Below are 9,883 nucleotides of genomic sequence, written 5' to 3' on the forward strand. Positions count from 1 at the left end.
CGCAGCGGCGCCGCGCGTTCCCGTGGAGGGCCCCGCCATGTCCGCCGACTGGCTGAGGCGCTTGCGGCGGGGCGGCCCCGCGGAGCGGCCCGGCGGCGCGCAGGGGCCTGGGCCCGGCCCGCCGCCCACCGCCCTCCGCTACCGCCGGCCTAAGTTCCTGCGTGGTGGTGGCGGCGGCGGCGGAGAGGAGAGCCCGCGGGGCGGGCGGGCCGTGCGGGGCACCGGGCCCGAGCGGTCCCTGCCTTGGGGCGCGGGCTACGCCGAGTGAGTGCGGGGCGGACAGCGGGGCCGCCCCGGGAAGGGGGGGGGGGGGCTCCGGGAGACCCCCGGGGCGTGGGGGGTGCGGGGTTAGAGGGTCTCCCGGGGTGGTTATAGGGTTGTTGGCGGCGGGTAGCGCGGGTTTGGGCGGATGCCCAGGGTCTGCCTGGGGTTAGGGGGCTCTCGGGGGGGCGTGGGGGGGTTTTAGGGGACTCCTGGGGACGTGCCACGGGGGGGGGTGATCCCACCCCCACTTGTTCTCCCCACTGCCCTCGCCTGCAGCCCCAAGCACGGAGCTTCAGCCCTCTCCCGCTGGAGAAGGAGGGCTCACAGGCAGAAATCGGCCCCCCCCCCGCCCGCCTCTGCCTGCGAGGAGGGGAGCGGCTTCCTCCTCCCGACGCGGCAGCAGCGTCAGGTTCGATGTGGCAGCGTGTTTTCCGCGGCCCTTCTGCCTCCTTGTCGGTGGCTGGCAGCAGCGTGGGACACACCTGCCCCCCCCTCCCTGCCTGCATTTAGCTGCCTGCACCCTGCCAGCTGCAGAGCGGGTCACCGTCGCTTGTGACGAGTGGCAGGGGCAGCCCTGAGAGCAGAATCCGGGCAGCTCAAGTATCTCGTCCCCTAATGCAATGGCGTTTACGCCGTAATTTTGCCGCTGGGGTGTCACCCGTCCGCTGCTCTGCACCCTGGTTGCAGGGAGGTGGTCAGGCAGGGCTCTTCCATGGGGCTGCTGTGCTGAGCAGCGGCAGGCAGAAAGACCTCCCTTGCAGGGAGGAGGTTTGGGGCAGGGGCTGGTTTCTGGGGGCGAGCAGCACCGGGCATCTATCCCCTTGCTCCTAGCAGAGCACCTTTAAAACAAAGGGAGGGGGAAGATCAATTTTTAGAAATCTCTGGGTTTGCCGTTTTTAAGGGCAGAGGGGATGGATCAGGCAGAACAACTCCAGCCAGGAGCTGTCCCCACATCCTGGCCAGGCCACAGCATGACCCTGTGGTCATGGGATGGCACAGTGTTGAGAGAGGAGCCGTGCAAGGAGAGCAAACTCCCATCAAGGGACAAACATTAGCAAGGCTGGAAGGAAAAACAATGATGGTTTTGCAATTCACTGTGTCACCAAGGAAATAGCACAGCATGGGCTGCTGACAAGGGTTTCCCTGAGGCCAGGGTGCTCCAAAACCACTCGCTTGTCCCTGTGTCCCTGACCAAGCTTTTCCCTGCTGCACATAAAGGACTTGCTATTTAGGTCCCCAGCAAAGAGATCCTCGAGTTTGAAAAGGGAGCGTGGGGCTGGAAGGAAGGGGCAAGGCGCAGCCGTTTGCCTTGGCTGCAGAGCACCCAGCACAGCTGGCTGGGAGCAGGCAAGGTGCAGTGCATCCGCACATCTTACCTGGAGCGTTTGCACCCCCAGGGTTATCAATGCTGAGAAGTCGGAGTTCAACGAGGACCAGGCAGCCTGCTGTCAGATCTCCATCCGGAGGAGAGAGCCGGGCCTGGAGGAGGACGAGGAATGGCTGATCCTGTGCTCCACCCAGGTATAGCCCACGGGCAGGCTGTGCTCACCCTGCTGCCAGCCCTGGTCCGCACTCAAGGGCCCAGGTACAGGAAACATGGGGTTGCCCCATCAGTCCTACACAGCCATGTGCTGAAACCCTTCCTTGGATGTATTTAGGGGACCTGTGTACCCTATGTCTGGCCAGCAAACACCCAGCTCTGCCCGTACGTGCTATTTCTACTTCCATGGCCCATGGCTTGTGGCATTTGAGGTCATCCAAGCCCTTTACTTGGTTCCCTCACCTTTCCTTTACTGTTCTCACTCTGCTTTCAAGGGCCAGTGTGTGTTGCCATCACTTGGAGACAGCAGTGTGAACCAGGCACATGGGATGCTCTCACCTGGGAGCAGCTCTGCCTTGCCTCTTGTAAAATGGCCCCATCTCCCCTAAAACACAGAGGAATAGTGCGTGATGGTGGGTGGCTGCAAATCCAACCGCTCAGAGCTCAGATGACAGGTCTGGCAAAGCAGCACATGACCAGCACGTGAGTGTGAGCTGTGCAGGAGATTAACTGGTGGCAGGGAAGGGTAGCTAGAGTGGAAAAGCCAGGCAAAACACGTACAGTGATGTCCTGGCTGCGAGCCTGCTATCTGTATGACCTCTCCAGCCCTTGTCTTCCTGCTCTTCTTTGTCCCTGTTCCTCACTGCAGTTTCTGACTGGTTACTACTGGGCACTGTTTGACGGCCACGGTGGCCCAGAAGCTGCCATCATCGCCTCCAACTATTTGCACTACTGCATCAAGCAGAAGCTGGAGGAGGTTGTGGGAGGCATCACAGAGGCCCGTCCCCCCATGCATCTCAGCGGACGCTGCGTTTGCGACAGCGACCCCCAGTTCGTGGAGGAGAAGCACATCCATGCAGAAGACCTGGTGGTGGGAGCACTGGAGAATGCCTTCCAGGAATGCGTGAGTACCTCGTGCAGGGCACCAGTCCTGCTGCCCCAAGCAGTCAGTCTGTACCTCCCCGCTGCCCAGGGTGGGCAAGGTCTGCAGTTCTGCAGCTCGTCGAGCAGGCAGGAACATTCAGCCAAACCTTTAAGCGTGCTGAGATCGTGCTGAGTCAGCTCCCCAAGATCTGCCTCAGATCTATTGCACATCAGTAGTGGTGACCCAGAGCAAAGCTACAGCATCTCTGCTAAACTGCACCCGGGGACACATTTCTTTAGGGCTAGACTGTAGCTACTGTCACACTCATACAGCATGTACAAGTTTGAGATCCCCCAATCACACTCCTAAAGCGGTCCTTAGTCCAGTAGCAACAGCTTTGCTAGCTGTACTGAAGCAACACTGTCTTGCGCCTTGCTGGTTTCCTGTGGCACATCTGCAATCGGCTGTGGTTCTGGATTTCTGCTGGGAGGCACGAGGCAGCTGCAGAAAGCAGCAGCCTGGCTCATGTCACTCTCCAGACTTGTTTAAACCAACAGGATGAAGTCATCGGCCAGGAGATGGAAGCTACAAACCAGACGGGAGGCTGCACTGCTCTGGCTGCCCTTTATTTCCAGAGAAAGCTGTATGTGGCTAATGCTGGGGACAGCAGGTGAGCCATAATAAAAGGAGGAAGTTGCTGGGGGATGAGAGCTGGGAGATGAGCAAGGTTTCCAGCATCTTATTTAATCCTACAGAAGGTAAATGTGCAGCCCAGCCATTTCCCTCCTGCCTGCCACAGGACCTGTTGGAAGGACGGGTGCTCTCATGCCTCCTAGAAGGGTTTTAGGATTTCAGGAGACTGATGCTGCCCAGCCACAGGGCAGCATTGGAGTGGTAGTGCAGCAGTAAGCTCCGCCTGGCAGGTGTTTAAAAGTGGAAGGTGATTTCAAGGCATCCTCAAGAGCTTCCTCATCTAGCCTTGGCCCACCATGCCTCTAGCAGTGAGCTCTACCATTGTCAAACCAGGCAAGCTCAGTTCTCTGCTGCAATAGTGCAATTGCAATGGAGTTATTTAAAATACGCCTGCATTTTTAAACGTTTCTGAGTGCAGGGCTATTCTCTGGCATTGCTCTGCTGCTGGTTACCCCCAGTCCCACACCTGGCTGACCCTGGGGCTAGCCTCAGTAAGAGTAGGGCTGCAGTGACAGACACAGCTCAGCTCTTTGCCTCTTCCCCCTCGTAGGGCGATTCTTGTTCTGAAGGACAATGTTGTGCCCATGAGCTGTGAGTTCACACCCGAGACAGAGAGGCAGCGAATCCAGCACTTGGTGAGTGACTCCTTCGGTGCATCAGACAATCCAGCTGCAAGCATCCCACTGGGTCAGAGAGGGCTTCTGGCAAGAGGACCACCAGCTTTCCTCGAAGGCCACTGTGTGGCCAGAATGTCATCTGGCACTAGCCAAGGAGGGCTGGGCGCAAGATTCCACCAACAGCCTTTAGTATGGGAGATGCTTATGTCCTCCTTGGGATGTGCTTTCCTAATTCTGTTCTCCATTCTGCTGCTGGGAGTGCCAGTCCAAAGGCAGAAGCAGTTTTGGTGCCCTACTCCACTGAAACAGAACCTGTCCATCCTCATGCCTTCGTTCCCTCCTCCAGGCTTTTCTTTTCCCCAAGCTCCTGGACGGCGAGTTCACACGCTTTGAGTTTCCACGGAGGTTGAAGGGAGATGACGTGGGCCAGAAAGTCCTGTACCGGGATTACTTCATGGAGGGCTGGTGAGTCCTTTCTGCCTGAGGATAAGGCTGCAGCACAGGGCATCTTTACCTGCTCGTAGTGATGGGGAGGTGAAGGGAGAAGGGGCAAGTGAAGGATGCTGTGAGCAGCCTCTCCCCGACTGAAGGACTCGGGCCCTGGCAGGGCAGTTAGGGAATATTTGAGATGGTCTTTCTGGGATCCTGCAAGGTGGGACTGGTGCAGGGAGTCCCAGCCTGGTGCAGGTACAAGCTGGGGAGGAAGGAAAGAAGGAGAAACACCTGGGCATTCAGCGAGGGGTCATCTTCAGCGCATCTGCTTCAGCAAGTCACCTTGCCCCTTCCTCGGTCAGCTGCCTGTGCATGGGGGCACCACAAGGGTTGAATCACAGTTATAATGCTCTGGCTGGGTTGTACCGTCAAGTCAGACAAATCCCAAATCAACAGTGAATTCTCTGTTCTAGGGGATACAAGACGGTGGAGAAAGCCGACCTCAAGTATCCTCTTGTCCATGGTCACGGGAAGCAGGTAGCTTAATGCTTTACGCACTGGGAAGGCAGAGGCAAGTCTGCTGGGGGTCCTCTGTGTCCCTGTCGCTCACAGTCATGCTCCAGGACACTACAGCAGACTGGGGCTGCAGAGCACCCAGTGCTCTGGGGCTCTCCAGCATGGCACAGTCCCATAGCCCCAGTACAGCGGCTCCCTTCATTAGCACCATGCTGCCTGGTTAGTGTAAACTAGAGCCCTCCGGGGCAGAGGATGCACCTTCCTCCAGAGTACCTGCTAGCAGAGCAGACAGCAGCCCTGAGCCAGCCTGCCCTTTCCTCATCTCCCCTTGCACACAAGAACTCATTTCAGATGAGAACTTATTTCATCAGATCCTACTTTGGACTGTCTCCTTCAGCTCTAACTAGCGCCTCTCCCGCAAACCCTCTTCCCTAAGGACAGGCTGAGAAAAGGAGCGGGGAGAGGGAAGGAGGAGGCAGGGAGAAGCAATGACTGCACATATCCAGCATCTGCCTGCTGGCGTCAAGCAGAAAGCCCCGTCACCACCCCCAGCACTACAACCCGCATGCCACCCCCTTTGCAAGGAGTTGGTACAGAAGCTCCTTTGCCAGGAGAAAGGACCCCTTTCTCTACCCCCAAACCAACCCAGTTTTCTTCTTCGCCACCCCAAATCAAGAGCAGATACCACCACGGGCATCCTGAGGTCTGTAGCATTACCCAAAGTACAGGTGGTAACTCCAGAGCACACCATGGGCCACCAGGAGACGTCCACATGTAGGCTGTCTCCACACTCACATCAGGCCATCACTTCTGATCACCCATCCATCTCTGAAGTCTCCAGGGGCTGTTGGGAGTGGTGCTTGGAGAAGGGTCCTAAAGGCAACATAGATCAGTCAGGACAAGCCACATGTCAGCCTTGAAAGGTGCCATGTTCTTATGTTTCAATACTGTTTTGGTTTGTTTGGGGCCAGGCTCGGTTGCTGGGGACTCTGGCAGTCTCTCGAGGTCTGGGGGATCATCAACTCAAAGTCATCGACACCAACATTGAAGTCAAACCTTTTCTCTCCTGCATTCCCAAGGTCAGTTGCGGCACATGGGAATTGCAGGGTGGAATTAAACATGCTGCTCCTCCTCTGTAGCACCCACCTTTTACAGACCTGGCAGGTCTTAGCCATGTCCTTTTTCCATCCCCCATCTCTCTGCATGCTGCCCAGAGGATCCCCAAGACAGAAGAATCTAGAAGCACAGCAGCAAGGGGATGTAAAAGATTCAAAGCACCCTGGTCCCACTCTGTCATCTCTCAGGGGAAGAGTCATCTCCCTGACCCCTCCAGCACATTGCAGGAATTGTCACTGATTTACTCCTGTGCTTTCCAGGTGAATGTATTTGACTTTGCTCTGCATGACATTAAGGAAGACGATGTCCTCATCATGGCAACCGATGGCCTTTGGGATGTTCTGTGCAACAAAGAGGTGGCTCATATGGTCAGGAGCTTCCTTGCAGAAAACAGGACAGATCCTCACAGGTAATAACAGCTTAGCTGTCGTTTTCCCTTCCAAAGAACCTGGTCAGACCAAAAGCAGGCTGAGATCACTCTGCTTCTAGGTCAGCTCCAGCATTACCAAGCACTCTTTTCTGTGACTCTGGAAACTGCCTCCTAATCTTTCTCCATCCTAAAGAAACAATGATAAAGCTGGTGGCTTAAAAAACTGTAATGGCTTTGTGTGGCAAGGTTTTTGGTAGCGGGGGGGGTTACAGGGGTGGCTTCTGTGAGAAGCTGCTGGAAGCTTCCCCTGCGTCCAACAGAGCCAATACCAGCCGGCTCTAAGATGGACCCGCCGCCGGCCAAGGCTGAGCCCATCAGCAATAGTGGTAGCGCCTCTGGGATAACATTTTTAAGAAGGAAAAAAAGTTGCTGGGGCACAGAAATGGCAGCCGGAGAGAGGAGTGAGAACATGTAAGAGAAACAACCCTGCAGACACCAAGGTCAGTGAAGAAGGAGGGGGAGGAGGTGCTCCAGGCGCCAGAGCAGAGATTCCCCTGCAGCCCGTGGGAAGACCATGGTGAGGCAGGCTGTCCCCCTGCAGCCCAGGGAGGTCCACGGGGGAGCAGATCTCCACCTGCAGCCCGGGGAGGACCCCACACCGGAGCAGGTCGGTTCCCGAAGGAGGCTGTGACCCCGTGGGAAGCCCGCGCTGGAGCAGGTTCCTGGCAGGACCTGCGGATCTGTGGAGAGAGGAGCCCACGTTGGAGCAGGTTTTCTGGCAGGACTTGTGACCCCACGAGAGACCCACGCTGGAGCAGTGTGCTCCTGAAGGACTGCACACCGTGGAAAGGACCCACACTGGAGCAGTTTGTGAAGAACTGCAGCCCGTGGGAAGGACCCACGTTGGAGAAGTTCGTGGAGGACTGTCTGCCGTGGGAGGGACCCCACGCTGGAACAGGGGAAGAGTGTGAGGAGTCCTGCCCCTGAAGAGGATGAAGTGGCAGAAATAACGTGTGATGAACTGACTGTAAACCCCCATTCCCCGTCCCCCTGTGCCGCTGGGCGGGGGTAGGTAGAGAATCCGGGAGGGAAGTTGTGCCCAGGAAGAAGGGATGGGTGGAGAGAAGGTGTTTTGAGACTTGGTTTTATTTCTCATTACCCTACTCTGGTTGATTGGTAATAAATTGAGTTAATTTTTCCCAAGTTGAGTGTGTTTTGCCTGTGACGGTAATTGGTGAGTGAGCTCTCCTCTCCCTATCTCGACCCACAAGCCCTTTGTTATATTTTCTCTTCCCTGTCCAGCTGAGGATGGGGGAGTGATAGAACAGCTTTGGTGGGCACCTGGCATTCAGCCAGGGTCAACCCGCCACAAAAAACTACTATTTTGATAACATAAAGCCACATCTCAACGTTGTTCTTAAGGGAATAGTGCTACGTTAACCCAAACCTTGCATTTTTTCCACCCACAGATTTTCAGAACTGGCCAAGTGCTTGGTATGCAGAGCAAGGGGAAAGAAGAGAGCCCACCAGTGGATGCTGGATGACAGCCACGAGGCATCCTACGATGACATCTCTGTATTTGTCATCCCACTACACAACAGGGATGAGGACTGACTGTTAGCATGACACGCAGGATCTCTGTGTCACCCTACCATGGTGCTATTCAGCATCAACCTGAGACTGAGGGATTTCTGCTATGCATGTACACTCTCTTCCAGCAAAACCATCTGCAGTGGAATCTGAAAATGCACAGCCAGCACTTATGCAGAAGATCAACATGAACGTTAGCTCCTTAAGAACATGCAAGAGAGGAACAATGGGCAACAAATCATTCCCCTTACTCCTTTCTCATTGTTGGGCTAAGGAGAAATTGCAAAGGGGGCCACACAAGCTGAAGGGTACTATTTCTAAGATCTTTGCAGTACAGCGAGACTCAAATCCACATTTCTAGTGACCCCTCTCCCTTTTTAATATTGAAGAATGAGGATCAGTTGAGATCCAACCAGTCTCAAGAGCTGGCTTTTAATCAGACTTGAACGTGTAAAACTGGATGCATAAGCTAAAGCGTCCCTCATATCCATTTGCTGTAACACGAGATGTACTGAAAACCCGGGAGCTGCTGCTAAGACAGCATTAGGCATGGCCATGCCTGCATAATGCAAATGCTGAAGCAGTAGCCCAGACCTGTTGAGAAAGTTGCCATTTGTAGGCAGCACCACCTCAAAACAGACAACGTTAGCAGATGAAACTACACATTGGTGTACAGGAGCCTCCTGTGTAAAGATACACGCCTTACTGTTATTTAAGAGTATTTAAGTATATTGGTATGTAATGCAACATACAAATTTCTAACTAATCTTAGTCCACAACACTCACTAACACTTTTTCTATTCATTCAGGTAATTTCTGACAGCAAAGCTGGTTTTGTAGCAGTAGCACTGATGAGAACCAAAGTGTTTAAGTACATCAGCTGATTTAGTAGAAGAGCTCCAAGTAAAATAAAACCGGTTTGTTCAAATTTGTCTACAGTGCTGAGCAAGCACTTACACTCATTACAACAGGAACAGCAGCACAGCAGACATGGCAAACAGCATTGTGCCTTAAACTCTGAGGATCTGCTTCTCAACCTGTTCATTAGCCAGGCAAATTCAGGTCTGGACAAGCTTCCCATCTCCCCGAGTCTCCACTTTGGTTTTCATTATTCATTACACAAACTGCAAGATTCCCAAGTGAAGTAGACAAACCCCAGCATGTGTTTTAAGTTCTACAAGGATTAAAGTCCAAATAAAAATACCTTTTTTTTTTCATGCATCTTACTGCAGTTTTACTCCTATCAGAGGTTTTACACAGACCTGAGATGGAGAAAAACAGCCTTAGAAAACCCCAGAAGCGTTTTTGCTTTGGATTTGTCTTTGCCAAAAACCAGTTCGTAACTAGAAGTATTCCCTTAGCAGTACTATCCGGAGGGCTAAGTGTCGAAAGATGATACCGTGCAGTGGGAGGCCTGGACCCAGGAATGAGGCAGCCTTCTCAGCTATCTGCTCATGGTTTAAGCAAGGGATAGAACACAAAAACATTTCTCTCCAGCTTTGCTTTTCCCCCATCTTGGTTTTAACCTGAAAACAATGCACATGTGGGTTTTACCCATGTTAACTTGATGCTGGCTGCCGTCCCCCCTACAGCAGCTGTAATGCTATATATACAGCGACTGTAATGATCAAAGTGTCTGTTACTCCAAACCAACAAGCTATTTCCCCACCTTCCTGCTGAGAAGGGGCTTGGCTCTTCTATCCAGACCACCGGCTTCTGTGAACACCCCTCTACCTAGGGCACCATACCCTCAACAAGTAGCTGTCACAAGACTGCATCCCTATCCTGATACATTCCTAGGCAAGAAAAACCTCTTAAAATGGGCAGTTTATGTAGGGATAGCTTCAGAGCATCACAACTTCCACTACAAAGCTTCTGAC

At 54.0% G+C, this 9,883-nt stretch overlaps 1 protein-coding gene across 2 annotated transcripts; it reads left to right on the top strand.

The window, feature by feature from the left end:
• Positions 1 to 2: 2 nt before the first annotated feature.
• Positions 3 to 9,218, top strand: PPM1M (protein phosphatase, Mg2+/Mn2+ dependent 1M). 2 transcript variants are annotated; one of them, XM_030043665.2, is made up of 10 exons: positions 3 to 264; positions 1,662 to 1,785; positions 2,454 to 2,708; positions 3,227 to 3,339; positions 3,913 to 3,997; positions 4,326 to 4,444; positions 4,885 to 4,948; positions 5,899 to 6,006; positions 6,304 to 6,452; positions 6,533 to 6,642. In XM_030043665.2, the coding sequence occupies exons 1-10, from the start codon at positions 38 to 40 to the stop codon at positions 6,630 to 6,632; spliced, it is 1,344 nt and encodes a 447-aa protein (XP_029899525.1). In that variant the 5' UTR covers positions 3 to 37; the 3' UTR covers positions 6,633 to 6,642. The 2 variants fall into 2 exon arrangements, with proteins under 2 accessions (XP_029899525.1, XP_029899524.1); XM_030043664.2 differs by lacking the exon at positions 6,533 to 6,642 and adding an exon at positions 7,883 to 9,218 and having other exon boundaries at positions 4 to 264.
• Positions 9,219 to 9,883: the final 665 nt, after the last annotated feature.

The sequence above is a fragment of the Aquila chrysaetos genome, chromosome 20 (assembly GCF_900496995.4).
Source record: "Aquila chrysaetos chrysaetos chromosome 20, bAquChr1.4, whole genome shotgun sequence".
Classification (NCBI taxonomy): domain Eukaryota; kingdom Metazoa; phylum Chordata; class Aves; order Accipitriformes; family Accipitridae; genus Aquila; species Aquila chrysaetos.